General features: G+C 51.8%; 2 protein-coding genes across 3 annotated transcripts in view; one reads left to right on the forward strand and one right to left on the reverse strand.

Moving 5' to 3' along the window:
* The window catches only part of LOC117886991 (zinc finger protein 445-like), a 731,357-nt gene that overhangs the window by 466,765 nt on the left and 246,926 nt on the right, over window positions 1-17,666 (forward strand). The window lies entirely within an intron of this gene.
* The window catches only part of LOC117886944 (zinc finger protein RFP-like), a 90,109-nt gene that overhangs the window by 19,022 nt on the left and 53,421 nt on the right, over window positions 1-17,666 (reverse strand). Inside the window, exon 1 of one of the 2 annotated variants that reach the window (XM_034789116.1) lies at window positions 9,639-10,099. The exons of the other annotated variant lie outside the window; for it this stretch is intronic. Coding sequence (XP_034645007.1) covers window positions 9,639-10,052 — 414 coding nt within the window. The 5' untranslated portion in view covers window positions 10,053-10,099. Of the gene's footprint in view, window positions 1-9,638; window positions 10,100-17,666 lie in introns of those variants that run through there. 2 annotated transcript variants of the gene reach the window in all.

The raw sequence follows: 17,666 nt of genomic DNA on the forward strand, positions 1-17,666 counted from the left end.
GTAATGCACATTGGCAATCATAATCCCAACTATACATATAAAATGATGTGGTCTAAAGGAGCTCTTACCACTCAAAAAAGAGATTTTGGAGTCATCTATGAAAACATCTGTTCATAAAAGCTAACAGAATTTTAAGAACCATTAGGAAAATGATGGATAATAAGACAGACAATATCATAATGCCATTAGAGAAATCCATGGTGAATCTTGAATACATCATGCAGTTCTATTGGCCCCATCTCAAACAAGATATATTTGAATAGGAAAACATACAGGAATAAAAATAATTAGGGGTATGGAACAGCCTCCATATGAGGAGAGATTAAAAAGACAGAGTGTTCAGCTTGGAAAAGAGACAACTGGGGTTGGGTCTATAAAATCATGGATGGTGTAGAGAAAGTGAATAGGGAAGTTTATTTACCCCTTAACATAACAGGAACCAGGGGAAATTAACAGGCAGCAGGTTTAAAAACAAACAAAAGGAAGTACTTCTTCACACAACACACAATCAATCCATGGAACACATTGCCAGGGATGTTGTGAAGGCCAAAGGTATAAGTGAGTTCAAAAAAGAATTAGATGAGTTCATGGAGGATAGGTCCATCAATGGCTATTAGCCAAGATGGTCAGGGATTCAACCCCATGCTCCAGAGATCCCTAAAACCCTGACTGCCAGATGCTGGGACCAGATGACAATGGATGGATCATTCGATAATTGCCCTGTTCTGTTCATTCCTTCTGAAGCACCTGGCATTGGCCACTGTCAGAAGACAGGATACTGGACTAGATGGACCTTTGATCTGACCCAATGCAGCTGTTCTTATGTCCTTAGTGATTTTCTAGGTGCCTAAAAGTTAGGCATTGCAATGCTGAGCATCACAACACCCAAGTCCCTTTGGGGATTCAGGACTAAATCTCCTTTGAAAATGAGACTTCGGCTCTAATGTCAGTTGGTGCTTTTGAAAATGTGCTCCGAGAATCTTCTTCCATAATTCACCCAAGGTGAGGTGTTGCAGAGCCACACAGAGGATCTAAAAGCACAGCTCCCATTCATTTCAATTGCAGCTGGGCATCTCAGGCCCCAGTCTCAGCCCTGCATTACTTCTATGCTGTATGTGTCACGCTGCCAGGGAACAGAGAGGCCTTGGGGACCCCAGATCTGAGGTAGAGGCTTAGGGACTTTGTCCAGACAGCCCTTTGCCTCCAGTGAATCCTCCAAGTGCTTCAGGGAAATGGGTTAAAGTCGTATCCATTTTGCAGCAGTGTAGGATAGGGTGTTCTGCTCCCATGCAATGACATGGAACAGTATATGAAGAGATCTGGATGTCAGAAAGTTAAAGCTGAGCAACTTACAGGGAAGGGAGTTTTGGTAAGAGTGTTTAAAACACTTTTTTTAAAAGTGTATATTAAACTCCAGGGCCTAATGGGAGAAAGGGACTCCAGGTTAAAAATCCAACACACTCACAAGACTCATAAATATTGTGCTTGATTGTTTGGCATGGGGGAAAGGGTTTGTTCTCACTTCCGAGGTGCTCCGGTACTGAGACTCAACGTGGTCCTGGGAATCAGCCTTTTTCTTCCTTTAATCTAGAGTGGCAGACAGCACAGTGGATTCTGCCCAGAGTGGATTGCTCTGTCAAACAGGCTTTTTAAGGTTCCATCCACTTGGGCTTCATGGGCCCTAGAATGTTGCATCGAATTTGTGGTTCAAATGGATGCATAAACCCAAAGCAAAACTCCAAAGTATGCGTGGGCGGGACGTGAACCACTGGTTCGGGGAGGCTAGCCACCAGACCAGCCCCTTCTGCTTGAGGCCCCGCCCCCACCAGAGCCAAGAGCCCCCCCCATCGTGACAGCTAGCCCCTCCGCCCCAGGAACGTTGGATGGCATAATCACCGGCCCCAGCTGGCCAGAGCCCTCGGCCGCAGGTCAGTCCCCGCTAACCCCAGCCCAGCCACAGAGGGGAAGAGACGCAGCACGCTGGTGGGAAGCAGGAGGGGGCCTGGGAGTGGAGGGTGGGCAGGGCCACGCAGCACGCTGTGCCTCCCCTGACTTCCCACTGTGTTTCAGGAGCAGCAAAGTGACCCGCCTTCAGCAAGCCCGGGAAAACAGGAATTCATCATCCTGGTTTTCCCTTGAGGAAAAAATTAAGCAGATTAACCTTAGTTTTTTAAGCAGAAATCTTTCAGTGCATCTTATGCTTCAGAAAGTAACAGGAAAGGAACCCATTGAGAATGCTGCTGACAATGTCACGTTACTGCTGCTTCCAGGAAGCAGCCAGCGGTCATCAGATACGAAATGCTCAAGCTGGGCACTACGCCAGGCACCAGCTCTGTCGAAACTCAGCTGTGCTGAGAGGTTTATAATGTGAGGTTTGGTCCTGCCATGCGGGCAGGGGACTGCACTCGATGACTCTCGAGGTCCCTTCCAGTCCTAGAATCTATGACTCTATCTATGATTGTAAAGCAGTGCCTGACAGGAGTGATGAGAGGCTGTGTGGTCTAGTGGCTAGAGAACGAGGAGGGACATTGGGAGGCCAGGGTTTAATTCCTGGTTCTGCTACTGAGCTGTTTTGTGAGCTTGATCAAGTCACTGCCCCTTCAGTGCCTCTCTGTCCCTCCCATTCCTTTGTCTTTGTCTCTGAGGGTGCCCACAGATCAGGCCCTGCAGGTGAGAGAGGCAGGAGAACATCTGTCTTCACCCAGCTTATGGGTGTGGCCAGGAGACAGGCAGCCAGAAGCCTCTAGAGGGAGGCAGCTGTGCACATGCCCAGAGGCAGACACAGGCACTGAGAGAACTTGTACTTTGAATACACAGGCACTGAGTGACTTTGGACTCCTACAGAGCTTGGCAGTAGCTCTGGGGATTGCAGTGGAGCCTAGAACTGGCATTTAGGTGCCTAAACCCCAGCTGTATGCACCTCACTCTGGGGTTTAGGCACCTAAGTACCTTTGTGAATCCCCAGCCTTTGCCTCCCTGTACCTCAGCTCCCTCTCCTGCACTTTGTCCACCTTGACCAGTGGTCCCCAAACTGTTGAGCGTGCACCACTAGGGGAGTGCGGAGGAATATTCTGGGGGCCCACGCCAGCCCCCACAGGGGGCAGGGGAGTGCCAGCCACGCATAGGCGCAGGAAGTAGGGGTGCATGGGGTGCTGTAGCACCCCCAGCTTTTGCTTCGGGCATCCCAGCTGCTGGCCCGGGGGAGCGCTCGGTTGCAGAGGGGCGGGCGGCTACACCACAGGTGTATCAGCACAAAGTGCTCTCGCTCCCGTTTTGCTACTTTGGGTGTACTGAGCATGCTCACTCGAACTGAGCATGCCCAGTACCCTTCGCTGTAGCCACTGCCCTCTCTCTGCCCTTACTTCTACTTATGCTTTGCTGCCTCCTCTTTGGGGGGGTTTAAAAGGATTAAGGGGGCAAATCGCAGCGGGGGGGCTGTCAGGGTCTGAGCAGGGGGCAGAATTTTACTGGCCTGGGGGGGTTCAAGCTACTGTAGCTAGCGGGGCAGAAGAGGGGCTGAAGGGCAAAAATCGGTGGTGGGGGGTGAGAGCCGGGGTTAAGCGGGGGAGGGGAGACACTGCCAGACCCCGTGCGGGGACAAAACCCCGGTTTAGGGAGGGGGAGGGGGGGAACAGTGACCCCGTGGGATGAGCCACCCACTGTGCTCGCTGATCTAGGGGTGTGGGGGGGGGCAGAGGCTGTTTTTTTGTTCTCACAGGGACGCTGCATGTCAGCCCCGGAGCAGGGGGCGGGTTCCTGGGGCTGGGGTCTTAAAGGCACAGGCCTCCAATTCCTAGCCTGTCAAAGCTTAATCAACGCAGCTCCTCTCTATCCTATACAAGTGTTGCAGGGCCAGGGCCGCCCAGACGGGGGGGCCAAGTGGGGCAATTTTCCGCAGGGGCCCCCACGAATATGTCGGAGGCTGCCCCCGCCTCCGTCTTCCCCCGGTGTCTCAGCGTGCCGCGTCCGGGAGCGGCCCTGGCGCACTGCAGCGCGGTGGCTCCAACGCGGTCCGGGGCCGCTCCTGGTTGCAGCACGCTGAGGCTCCAGGAGAGGGGGTAAGCGCCATGGTAAGGGGTGGGGCACCCCCCCCGACCCCATCCTAACCATCACCATCACCCAGCAACAGCCCATTATGTAATTGCAAATGTATACAGACCATTAAAGCATTTAATGTTTTAAATAATGTATTTCGTGTATTTTCAAATTATTAAAAATTAATTTTTGAATGTATGTCACTGGTTATTTTTTCACATTTCCAAATACATGTTACTATAGTATTGCAACTTTTTTTAATGGAAGGGGTCCCCGAAAATTGCTTTGTCCCAGGCCCCCTGAATCCTCTGGGCGGCCCTGTACACGGCTACGTTACTGATCCAGCCAGGAGACTGAATGCGGTGAAATATTGTACAGACACTCCCTCCCTCCAACTCTGCCTCTCACATTTTGAATATGTAAAAGTGTCTTCTATCAGTTTCTATGCCTATATGAAATCACTGCAGCTCATTTCTCTTATATAACGTGCTGAGTTGCTAACTCCCTCCCAGAGCCCACATGTCTGCACCCCCTCCTGTACCCCAATCCCATGCCCCAGGTCAGAGCCTGCACCCCTCACTCAAACTACCCATAGCCTGCAACCCTCCTGCACCCCAACTCCATCCCAGAGCCTGCACCCCAAAAAGGGCTGGATTAACTTTTTGTGGGCCTGGTGCTAAACATATTTGTGGTCCCCACGGGGGAAATGGGGACATGGGGCATGGGGGGCAGAGTCCTCAGAGCGACGGGCTGGCCGGGGGCAATGGGAGATGGGTCATGGCACGGCAGGGACAACCCTGCTCCACCCAGCCCAGTATAATGGCACTGTTTACAAACCGGGAGCTGCCAGACGCACACTGGCCAGCCCGGCCCTGTGCTCCCATCATGCTTCTTCCCCTTCGGGGCGGGCCCATGACCCCAAGGTGATATCAGAGTGGCCCCTTTGGTTGATCTGCTTCCTCCTGGCTAATGTGACAAATTGATCTATTGTACAATTGAGGCGCGCTGTTTCACGTATTTGTGTGTGAGTCCGTGAAAAGGGAGGTAAGCTTTGGGGGTATGGAGCATGCCCCTGAGCCCAAGGTGAGACCAGAGTGGCCCCTTTCATTTTTTCCACTGGCTTCCACCTTCCTTATTTCCAATGACTTGTCTGCTCATGCACCTGTCACTGGTCCATGGGGTTGCGAATCAGGAGGGATGGGGTTTGTGGTCAAAAACACTCATGGTCTGCTTCCTCCTGGCTAATGTGCCAAATTGATCTATTGGACAATTGAGGCACGCTTTTTCACGTTTTTGTGTGTGAATATGTGAAAAGACCCCCACAAACCCCCATGCCCAGTGCCCTCCCACAGACCACTCTGAACCCCCCCAGATCCTCTCACTGCCCAGTGCCCCCTAGCTGTAGACCCCCCACAGCCCTCCCACAACTGCACAGTGCCCTGCCCCTCCCCGCCGAGAGCCCCCCCACAGATTCCCTCACTGCCCAGTGCCCCCCACCGCCCCACTGCCACAACTGCACAGTGCCCCACCCAGACCCCTGCACACTTCCCAGTGCCCCAACACACACAGATCTCCCCACCCCCCACTGCACAGCACCCCCCAGACCCACTAGAGACCTACTCTCCCACACCCTAACCCCCAGCCACAATACCCGGCCCTGATGGGAGGTGACTGTGTCTGCCAGGCTGAGCCAGCAGCGCAGCCAGAGCTTGTCCTGGGGCAGGATAACTCCGGCCCCTTGGGGGTGCAATCAGCCAGGCTGGAGCAGGAGCAGGGCCTACCCGGGCCAGGCTCCCTCAGGACCCACATGCCTGGCAGGACCCAGCTGAGCCTCCCACACTCTCCCCCTCCCCCAGCCGTCCTCTGGGACTGCCTGAGACTGGCCCAGCCTCTGCACCAATCCCAGGTGGCTCTTTCCCTGGGGAGGCAGGTGGGGGCCCACAGGTCCCAGGCAGTGGCAGTGGAGACAGCTCAGAGCTGGAGCAGTGCTGGGGAGTGGGGCATATCCCTGGGACATGACTCCTGAGATCCCACCCACAGCCATTGGCCCCGTGGCCAGCAGCCCTGCCGAGCCCACATGGTGGTCCCCAGCTGCTGGGTGATGAGCCCCCTACAGCAGCGGCATAGCCAGGTTCTAACATCAGGGATTTCTTGTATTATGTATAGTGAGTGTATTATATAAAAATCAGGTAGTAGGGTTTACAATGTTCTAACAAGAGATTATGCTATTATCATTCTCCAGTCAACTTGCACACCACTATTTTGAATTAGTGATAATTCACACAGAGAGAAAGAAGAAAGCTGAATTTAGAGAATAATTATTAACCAGATTCTTGGTTATTCACTCCAGTCCATAGCACACAGCACCATAAACCCAGTAGAATCTGGCCAAGAGAATATTCACCTCAAATTGTCATCTGCTACACTCCCCCCCGGCCCATTCCCAGTCACCACTATTCAGCAGGTCCGCCCAGAGGGGGGGGCAAGTGGGGCAATTTGCCCCAGGCCCGGAGTATGTCGGAGACTACCCACACTTCCGTCTTCCCCCATCCCATCCCCCGGCGTCCTGGATGTGGCACGCTGAGGCTCCGGTAGAGGGGGTAAGCGGCATGGTAAGGGAGGGGCCGGACAACCCCCTGACCCCATCCCCCCACAGCCATGACCCCCAGCTCCGAGCCCAGCCCCTCTGAGCCGGACACCTCCAGACCCCATCCATCCCCTCCACAGCCCAAACCACCAGCTCCAAGCCCAGCCTCTCTGAACCGGACACCCCCTGACCCCATCTCCCCACATCCCTGAGCCCAGCCCCTGTGAGCCGGGCGCCCCCCAACCCAGAGCCCAGCTCCCCCCGGAGCCCTGGGCAACAGCAGCACCACCCCCAGGCAGCGACAGCCCATTTGCACCAACCATCACCATCACCCAGCAACAGCCCATTATGTAACTGCAAATGTATACAGACCATTAAAGCATTTAATGTTTTCAAATGCTGGATTTAGTGTATTTTCAAATTATTACAGATTAATTTTTGAATGTATTTCACTGGTTATTTTTTACATTTCCAAATACATGTTACTAGAGTATTGCAACTTTTTTTTATGGAAGGGGCCCCAAAAATTGCTTTGCTTTGTAATAATTTGAAAATACACTAAATACATTATTTAAAAACATTAAATGCTTTAATGGTATGTATACCAGCTGCTTAGCTGCAGTGCACCAGGGCCGCTCCCGGACACGGCGCACTGGGACGCCGGGGGATGGGGGAAGACGGATGCAGGGGGAGCCTCCGACATATTCATGGCGGCCCCTGTGGGGCCCCCGGGGCAAATTGCACCACTCCCCCCCCACCCCGGGCGGCCCTGAGACATTCTCTCGCCTAGACCTAGACTAGTTTCAACAGATTTAAAATTTTTATTAAGATGATTTAAAAAAAAAAAAGTGAACAGAGTTTGAGCATAGAAGTTTATGGTTATCAGGGAATACTGTACAGAATTATCGATGGTGCAAAGTTTGGTTTAAAATCAGGTGGCATAAGGAATACATAATCTGCAATATCCCCGATTCGGGGTAAAAGGTTGATGGGTCAAAGTACAGGCATTGAGATATGAGGGTATGAAGTTCATATAGTGGCTATGTACGGGTGTGGAGTATAATGAGTAGATATAATGATGAGGATGGATTGACCCTCATTTGGTGAGATTTAATGTTCAGGGAGTTTATGGTTCCAGTAATTCTCTACAGATTTGTCAGCAAGATCAAGGACTGCAGTGAAAAGACAGCAAGGCCTGTGTGCTGGACTTGTGTGTAGAAGCTGATTCACAAATATTCAGTGTAGTGTATTATATGGTGTCATCTTACATCCTTCCCAAGGGCAAAAAATCTTCTGCAACAATGAAGGCCTGGGCTCATAACCAGTGGCTGCAGAACTTTTGGATGCGCAAGTCCACATTTCTGCATCTGTGTGCAAAACTCACCAAAATAAAAGCTGCACTGACAATGGAAAAGAAAAAAAAATTGCACTATGAGGATCTGCAACAACCGATTCTTATTGGTCAATCAGTGGTCTCTCTCCTAAACCAAGGTGGACTGGATTTCTTTAATGTAAGTAGTCACAACATATTGTTAAAGCTCATTTTATGCTCAATGCTGTGTTAAGATCTCTGCAGTCACAGATAATAACGGTCTTCTTGGGAAATCAGGGCACAGTATCCAGTCTGCAAGACACACACACACACCCCGCTTGAACAAAACCCCATCCCTCCCGTTTGCAACCATCCCCCAGAGGAAGCAGACCGTGAGTGTTTTCCACCACAACCCCATCCCTCCCGTTTTGCAACCATCCCCAGAGGAAGCAGACTGTGAGTGTTTTCCACCACAAACCCCATCCCTCCCGTTTTGCAACCATCCCCCAGAGGAAGCAGACCGTGAGTGTTTTCCACCACAAACCCCATCCCTCCCGTTTTGCAACCATCCCTGGACCAGTGACAGGTGCATGAGCAGCCCAGTCATTGGAACTAAGCAAGGAGAAGCCAGTGGAAAAAATGAAAAGGGGCCACTGTGGTCTCAACGTGGGCTCAGGGGCACGCTCCATACCCACAAACCCTACCTCCCCTTTCACGAATTCAATGGAAGGGGCCACTCTGGTCTCACGTTGGGCTCAGGGGCATGCTCCGTTCCCCCAAACCTTACCTTCCTTTTCATGGATTCACATACAAAAAAGTGAAACAGCACGCCTCAATCATGCAATAGATCAATTTGGCACATTAGCCAGGAGGAAGCAGACTGTGAGTGTTTTCCACCACAAACCCCATCCCTCCCGTTTTGCAACCTTCCCCAGAGGAAGCAGACCGTGAGTGTTTTCCACCACAACCCCATCCCTCCCGTTTTGCAACCATCCCCAGAGGAAGCAGACCGGGAGTGTTTTCCACCACAACCCCATCCTTCCCGTTTTGCAACCATCCCCAGAGGAAGCAGACTGTGAGTGTTTTCGACCACAAACCCCATCCCTCCCGTTTTGCAACCATCCCTGGACCAGTGACAGGTGCATGAGCAGCCCAGTTATTGGAACTAAGCAAGGAGAAGCCAGTGGAAAAAATGAAAACGGGCCACTGTGGTCTCACCTTGGGCTCAGGGGCACGCTCCATACCCACAAACCCTACCTCCCCTTTCACAAATTCAATGAAAGGGGCCACTCTGGTCAGGAAGCAGATCGGGATCGTTTTTGACCACATACCCCATCCCCTCCTGATTCGCAACCCCATGGACAGGCGGTAGCAAGTTAACAAACAGTTTACCAAACTGCTACGCTGCATGGCAGAAACCGCTCCCAGTTGCAAAAGGGGAGGGTTGCGTTTTGTGCTGATACACCTGGCCCGGGAGCCCGCTCGGCCGCCTTACCCTGTCCACGTCCCCCCTGCCCTCCCAGAGACACTGCCCTGCTCCCAGCCCCAGCTCTAGGGGGCGGTGAGGGGACGCGGACGGGGTCAAAGGGGTGTAGCTCAGCACCCCCACACCGAAATCTGTCCCAGCACCACTGCATCCACATCTGCTGTGGCCTGGGCTCCCCCCCGGCCCCGCTCCCAGCCCCGTGCCCAGCCGTGGCCTACCTTGTGCTCCTGGGCAGCCTCCTCTACCGGGACCACCCTGTGAGCGTGGTGCGCCTGGGACTCCCTGCAGATCACACAGATGAGCATTTGGTCCTGGTTACAGAAGAGTTTGAAAGGCTCCTGGTGCGCGTTGCACAAATCTCCTCCTGCTGCTGCTGCTGGGACACTCAGCTGCTTGGCGATTTCTACCATGTTCCCCAGTTGTCTGTTCGGCCTCAGGGTCCTCTGGGGAAAGGTCTCTCTGCACTGAGGGCAGGAGATGTCTGCATCTGGTCTCTCCCAGCACTGGGTGATGCAGGCTTGGCAGAAATTGTGCCCGCAATCTAAAGACACTGGATCCTTGAAAAAACTCAGACAGATGGAGCAAGTAGCTTCATCTCGGAGGCTCTTCAGAGGATTCCCGGCTGCAGCCATGGCTCCCTGCAGACAGTTAACAAGATAAGTTTCGTTTCCTGCCAAGCCCAACAAGCTGCCTTGTAAAGCAGATTGCCCAACCGGGAGCCAATCACGCTCTCCGGCAGGGAAATTAAAAACAAACAAACAAACAAACCCATTAACACACACACAACACACACCCACACACCCAGAAAAGCCCCCAAACAAGCAAGATGAAGAAATGAAGCAATTACATACACAAAGAAGCCAATAGAGGCTTGCTGGGAGCAGGCTTGGCAGCTTTCTTTCTATACCGCAGAATAAACCCAGGCTCAGAGTCAGGTTTAAGGCCAAGACCCTTTCTGTACCTCCTTTGTAAAGCAGTTTGAGAGCTAGTGCAGGAAAACACTATATAAGAGTGTTACTAATCCCTAATAGTTAGCGATCATTTTAAACCTTGACCAATTTATTCCAAAAAAATTATTCGCATTAACTTAACTATTATAACTCTGGGGTTATTCATATCATCAATATCCAGTCCCTTTTTTGAATCTTGCTAAATTACAGCCCTCAAAAACTCCATGTGGCAGTGAGTTCCACCGTTTAATTACATGTTTTGTGTAAAAGTATTTCTTATTGGTTCTGAATTTGATCCCTTTCCATTTCATTGACTGTCCTCTTGTTCTTGTGTTATGAGACAGGCAGAAAAGATGTTCCCAGCCTTCTCTGTCCCATTCATTATTTTATACCCTTTTATCCTGTCCCCTCTTATTCATCTTTTTTTCTAAGGTAAACAGTCCCATTCTTTTGAATCTTTCTTACCAAAAGAGTTTTTCCAGGTCCTTCATCATTTTCATTGCCCTTCTCTGAACCCTCTCTAATACTGCAATATCCTTTTTCAAAGGTGTGACCAGTACTGCACACAGTACTCTAGGTCGGTGCTTTTCAAACTTTTTTTCTGGCGACCCAGTTGAAGAAAATTGTTGATGCCCACGACCCAACAGAGCTGGGGATGAGGGGTTTGGGGTGTGGGAGGAGCTCAGGGCTGGGGCAGAGGGTTAGGGTGCGGGGGTGAGGGCTGCAGGGTAGGGCCGGGAATGAGGGGTTCAGGGTGTGGGAGGTGGCTGTGGGCTGGGGCAGCGGGTTGGGGTGCAGGGGGGGTCAGGACTCTGGGCTGGGGTTCAGGCTCTGGGGTAGGGCCAAGTATGAAGGGTTTGGGGTGCAGGAGGGGGCTCCAGGTTTGGGGGGGCTTATGGCTGGGGCAGGGGAATGAGGCGTGGGGTTGGGGAGCACCTCAGGCTTACCTCCGGTGGCTCCCAGTCAGCGGCACAGCTGGGGTGCAGAGGCAGGCTTCCCGCCTGTCCTGGCACCACAGACCGTACTGTGCCCCAGAAGCGGCCAGCAGCAGGTCTGGCTCCAAGGTGGATGCACGCAAGTGGCTCCAGGTGGCTCTCGCCTGCAGACACCTCCCTCCCCCCCCCCCACCCCCAGTTCCCATTGGCTGGGAACCAACCAATTGGAGTGTGAAGCCAATGCTTGGGACAGGGCAGCGTGCGGAGCCCTATGGCACACACACACACACACACACACACCGGTGTAGGAGCCAGACCTGCTGCTGGCCGCTTCCGGGGTGCAGCACGGTGTCGGAACAGGTAGGGACTAGCCTGCCTTAGCCGGGCAGCACCACTGACGGGACTTTTAATGGTCTGGTTGGCGGTGCTGACCAGAGCCATCACGACCCAGTCCTTTCCATTCCGCAACTCACTTCTGGGTCACGACCCACGGTTTGAAAACCACTGCTCTAGGTGAAGGGAAACCATCAGTTTCACAGCACAGGACTGGGAGAAAGTGACCTGGATGCATGGAGCACTTGGTATTGCTTCTTGCTCCCACCCCGCACAGCCCCCTAGGGGCATGGAGGAAATTTTTTTGGGGGGGGAAGCAGTATCTGTGCATCACCACTCATGGTCCCCCCATGTTCTCCGCTGGGAGGGAGCAGGGAGAAATCTGGGCGCCCCCCTCAGCGCTCCCCTACCAGCTGGGAGCAGTTTCTGACTCTACAACAGCAGCGTGCACCTCTGTGCTGCCACACAGCGCCACCTAGACCACCAGCATCCCTGGACTATCACCCAGGTGGCCCACCCCTAAGGCCGGCCCTGGTGTGTGTGCGCATGAATTTGTATCTACCTCTCCATTGCCTGATGTTAACAGACAGCCTGGCATTTACACTTGCACTAAGTTATTATGAACAGATACACATCGAACTACTGTCACAGGCTGGATTTTCTTGCCCTAATCAGTACTTCCGTGTACCTGAGTGAGCCAAAATTGGGTGAAAAATCGGTAAACACCAAATATGCCCTACATGCTCACCACAGACATGCACACAGGCCACAGACGACCCAGGTTCCACTGTAACCAGTTTGTCCATCCGCCCTCCCCCCCCCCCATCCTCAGGGCATTTGCCCATGCGGGGAGCTCTATAGGGGGCAGTTAGCCCCCCCGCCAACTGACTCCCCTAATCAAGCCACTAACTTTCAGAAGCACAGGCCGAGAGATCATCCTTCCTGATTCCCCCTCGGCTCAGTGCCGTGTGAGTTACTGATGGATCCCAGCTTGTCCCTTGCCCAGGATGGGGTTGAAGGCAGAGGGATGTGGCTGGGCATGGGGAGTCTGCTGGTCCCCTGAGCAAAGGAGGAAGCCTCTGGTTAACTCCACCTCTCTCCTGTTACTTTAGGGCGCCACAGCCTGGATATACTAGTCACAGGAGTCATTGACGAAGAGGGGACCAATCAGTACTTCATGATCGCCAAGCTGGATGATGTTAAGATCGCATACTACAGCAGCGACATGCGAGAGGTCAGAACCAGCCAGGAGTGGACAGCTCAGGCCGTGGGCGCTGACTATCTCCAGGGAAAGACCCAGAAGTCCTGGAGGTACGAAGATGTTGAATGTAGCTGCACAACCAGACGGGCGGTGAGTGTCTGAGAGGTATTGTTATGAATGGACACGAGAGAGCTGCCCGCTCAGAATCACTCCCATTGGGGGATCGGGGCCTTGCTGCCCACACCAGAACTGGCTGGAAAAAGGAATTTTCTCCCCACAGAAAATTTGGTATTCCAGAAGTGTTTTTGTTCCCGATCGGAAGGAAAAGTCACAAATGGGAGGTTTCCCTGGGAAGGGAATTTTTCAGAGATTCCATCTTGGGAGAATCCCTGGCAGGCAGCCAGGAAGCCCTGGGCTCTTCCCTTTCAGTTTCCCCAACACAAAATCAATGTTTTCTGGCAAAATTGCAACTTTCTCACAAAAAATTATAATTATGCAGACACAGCCTCTTCCAAGGCTAACAGTGTCAGGAGCCATTAGGAAAGGGATGGAAAGTAAAACAGAAAATACCATAATGTCTCAGTATAAATCAGTCGTACGCCCACAACTAGAATATTGCGTGCGGTTGTGGTCTCCCCATCTGAAAAAGGGTTAAATTGAACTGGGAAAGTTTCAGAGAAGAGCAACAAAGATGATCAAGGGTATGGAACGGCTTCCAGATGACTAAAACCATTAGGGCTGTTGAGGTTAGAAAAGAGATGAGCAAGGGGAGACATGATAGAGGTCTATAAAATCATGACAGGTGTGGAGAAAGTGCATAGAAAAGAGTTCTTTACCCTTTCCCATAATAAAAAACAGGGGTCACCCGATGAAATTAATAGGCAGCAGGTCTAATGCAAACAAGATTAAGTACTTTTTCACACAGCACAGTCAGCATGTGGAACTTGTTGCCAGGGGAGGTTGTGAAGGCAACAAAAAAAAACTAGATAAGTTCCTGGAGGATAAGGTCCATCAATGGCTAGTAGCCAGGATGGGTAGGGATGCAACCCCATGCTTGGGGAGACCGTAAGCCTCTGACTGTCGGAAGCTGGGAGGGGAAAGCAGGGGTGGATCACTCCAAAGTAACCCTGTTCTGAAAACTTTCCTTGAATCTCTGGTATTGGCTACAGTTGGAGACCTTGGTCTTGCCCAGTATGGCACCTCTTATGTTTAAGGCTATGATTTAGCCTGGTCCTCATTCTCTGCTTGTGTTTCAGGCCCATGGAAACCCGGCTACGCTCTGGCAGCCAGTGAATAAATCCGGGATATGGGGCCAAGATGCCCCAATGAATTATGGGGGGAGGGGAGCAGTGACTGGAGATGAGCTCCGATTGCTGGTTACTCTGTGCCTGACAATTCCTGGGCCTGTGGAAATGTGCGAGGCCGTGCCCAGCCTTCACCCTTCCCTGGCTCCCTGGGAATCTCTGACACATGTGCTGCCTTCGCTCAAAACCCAGGGAACCCCAAAGAGCCGAAACAGCATCTTAAGGTCACTCCTCAGAACAAAGCTCGGCCAGCGTCCCAGCACGCACTGGGTGCCCCTTAGTGTGACTCTGGGCACAGGAGTGCAGGCCTGTACCAGTAGCCCTGGGAGATGGTGTGTAGGTTGTTATGCTGTCTCCTGGAGGCCTGTCCATTGTCAGGACCGGGGGTTTCTGTGCAGAGTGTAGTTTGGGGTCCATTGGGGGCATGGCGGGGGGAAACCTACAGTTGAATTCCCATCCTCCTTCCCTATCTGGGGTCCCCCACAGGTAAAGCCGCCTCTGAACAAGTTTCTTCTTTCTCCGTACCGCAGCAAAAATCGGATTTTGCCTCCAGCTCTTCTTCAGGAACAGAGACCCGGAGCTAGGTACAGAGTGACCCTGTCCATCCAGTGAGGAATTATGGGATGCCACCTCCATCTGTGAGGCAAATGGGCCCGCTTGAAAAAACTGAACGCAAAAATTGTGGTTTGTAAGAAGAAGACTCTTTCCTCTATTAAAGCTCCAGTCTGAGATGCCACCAGCTTTTGTGACACACAAAAATCTGCTCCAAACTGAGACACTGAGTCTCCAGATATCAGAGGGTGGTTTGTTAGTGTCTCTCTGTAGAGCAGGACCTGTGGAAAGATGAGGATCTATCCCTCTTTTGCTGTGGCTGAGGGGATGTGAAACAAGTTTTTCCCTATTTCTTTTCCAGTTCCAACTTTTTGCAGACCTGCAGACTGCATGTATTTTTGGATGCAAGGGTATTGCAACCTGAAATTACTTGAGTGAGGAGCTCCTTCATTTACATAAATATGTCCTAATCAGACCCCATTGGGTGATGCCAGTGACCTTAGAAGGAGAGTGCCCCATTCTGATTGGCCACAGGAGCTCTGAGGTTCCAAGGGGTTGGGGCCAGCTGGGTCATCCTCTGCAAAAAACAAAGGAAAGGAAGAAACCTTTGTTCTGGCCTTCACTTGTGTCAAGGCTCCTTCCCCACTCTGAACTTTAGGGTACAGATGTGGGGGCCTGCATGAAAACTTCTAAGCTTAACTACCAGCTTAGATCTGGTCCACTGCCACCACTCCCAAAGTGCTAATTCCCTTCCCTGGGTAGCCTTGAGAGACTCTTCACCAATTCCCTGGTGAATACAGATCCAACCCCCTTGGATCTAAAAACAAGGAAAAACAATCAGGTTCTTAAAAAGAAGGCTTTTAATTAAAGAAAAAGGTAAAAATCATCTCTGTAAAATCAGGATGGAAAATAACTTTACAGGGTAATCAAACTTAAAGAGCCCAGAGGACCCCCCCTCTAGCCTTAGGTTCAAAGTTACAGCAAACAGAGGTAAACACCCTAGTAAAAGGTACATTTACAAGTTGAGAAAACAAAGATAAAACTAACACGCCTTGCCTGGCTGTTTACTTACAAGTTTGAAATAGGATAGACTTGTTCAGAAAGATTTGGAGAGCATGGATTGATGTCTGGTCCCTCTCAGTCCCTAGAGCGAACAACCACCAAAAACAAAAAGCACAAACAAAAACCTTCCCCCCACCAAGATTTGAAAGTATCTTGTCCCCTTATTGGTCCTTTGGGTCAGGTGTCAGCCAGGTTACCTGAGCTTCTTAACCCTTTACAGGGAAAAGGATTTTGGAGTCTCTGGCCAGGAGGGATTTTATAGTACTGTACACAGGACGGCTGTTACCCTTCCCTTTATAGTTATGACAACTTGTTAGGCCAGTTTGCACTGGCTGCTGGCCTCTGGCCATGCCACACAAAGTGCCCTGAGCTTCATTCACCGCCCCCCCCGCTCCCCCTCACTCCACCCCACCCCAGCTGGCCACTGAGAGGTGGGAGTTAGCAACGTAGGACGTCCAAGATCTGACACCTGCAAGTGAGTCATCGCTAGCTAACCTGCAAGTCCATCACCTTAATACAAATGAGCTAGGCGCTGACTCCGTGGGTGCTCCAGGGCTGAATCAGCTCCTCCACCTCCCTCCCAGTGCCGCCCACCTGCCGCGATCAGATGTTCAGTGGGGTGCAGGAGGCGCTGGGGGGGAGGGGGCAGAGCAAGGGCGGGGCGAGCTCAGGGGAGGAGGTAGAATGGGGCAGGGGTGTGGCATAGGTGGGAAGGGGCGGAGTGGGGGTCGAGCACCCTGCAGGAAATGACAAAGTTGGTGCCTCGGAGTGTTACATAGCTATTAGAAGGCGCCATTAATTTATTTGGGATGGTTTAAATAATCCAGTTACTGGACTCAGGTTCATTCATGTTTTTTCATTTTTATGTGGGTTTTTTGATGCTTTTGCTCGGTTATTGAGCTGATAAAATATGTACCATGGAAAGGTGGGCGGTTCGGCTGTTTGTTCCCCAGACGGCCGGAGCAGACTCTGAGCTCCCTCGAGGGCTGTTCCCTAGAACTGCCCCAGCATCCTCCGGGGATGGGCACCAGATCTGCAACCTGCTTTCCATCAGCAACGAGATCTAGAGCACTGGGGGGGGGGGGGGGCCTGGGGTGGTGGATACCAGCCGGGTCAAGCCAGACGCCAACCAATCCCCCCTTAATAAATCTGTACTCCTCACACCTCCAACCCCCTCAGTCACTGGCTCGTGCCCTGACGCTGGGGCATTTATATCTGTTCTATCTTTGAATCCCCGTGTGCAGCTACTTGTTCTGCGTATCCCTGTAGAGTGAAAGGGCGGGTCCAGGGGTTAGGGTGCTAGCCCGGTAGACCTGGATCTCCCACACCCTTCCTGGGTAATCCAAGGTTCCACTGGTTATTTGTTGTGCTGAATTAACCCACCACTGCACCTAGGCAACCTGCCCTCAAGTCCACCATCCCTTCTGCGATGAAGGCTGCCCACCGCCCCTCTCCTGGCCAGTGTAACCCACAAACTGCTGCCTGCACAATTTGCTACCTGTACTTGTTACTGACATGTCTCGTCTCTCTTTTACTGCCATGAAACAATTTGCTGCCTCTGCCTTTCCCCATCCTGTAGTCCAGAGGCAGCATCACAAATACCTGTCACCTTTTCCCATCTCCTGGTCCAGGGGTAACAAATTGTGATGATAGGGGTTCCCCTATCCCAGTAGTGCTACCTCTACCTTTTCTCATGCTCTGGGCCAGGGGCAGCACATTATGACCGACTGGGGCATTCCTGTCACCATTTGCTACGAGTGTGACATTTCTATTTTAAATCTGGTCACAAATAAAGTACCTTTGTGATTGGCAAAAGTGTTCTACAGCATTAAGCCTCAGGGCGAGTGTATGTAAACCCAGAATGAAGGCGGCATTATTTCTTTATTAGTCTCGTTCCATTCTAGATTAG

This window comes from Trachemys scripta, chromosome 14, assembly GCF_013100865.1.
Source record: "Trachemys scripta elegans isolate TJP31775 chromosome 14, CAS_Tse_1.0, whole genome shotgun sequence".
Taxonomy (NCBI): Eukaryota; Metazoa; Chordata; order Testudines; family Emydidae; genus Trachemys; species Trachemys scripta.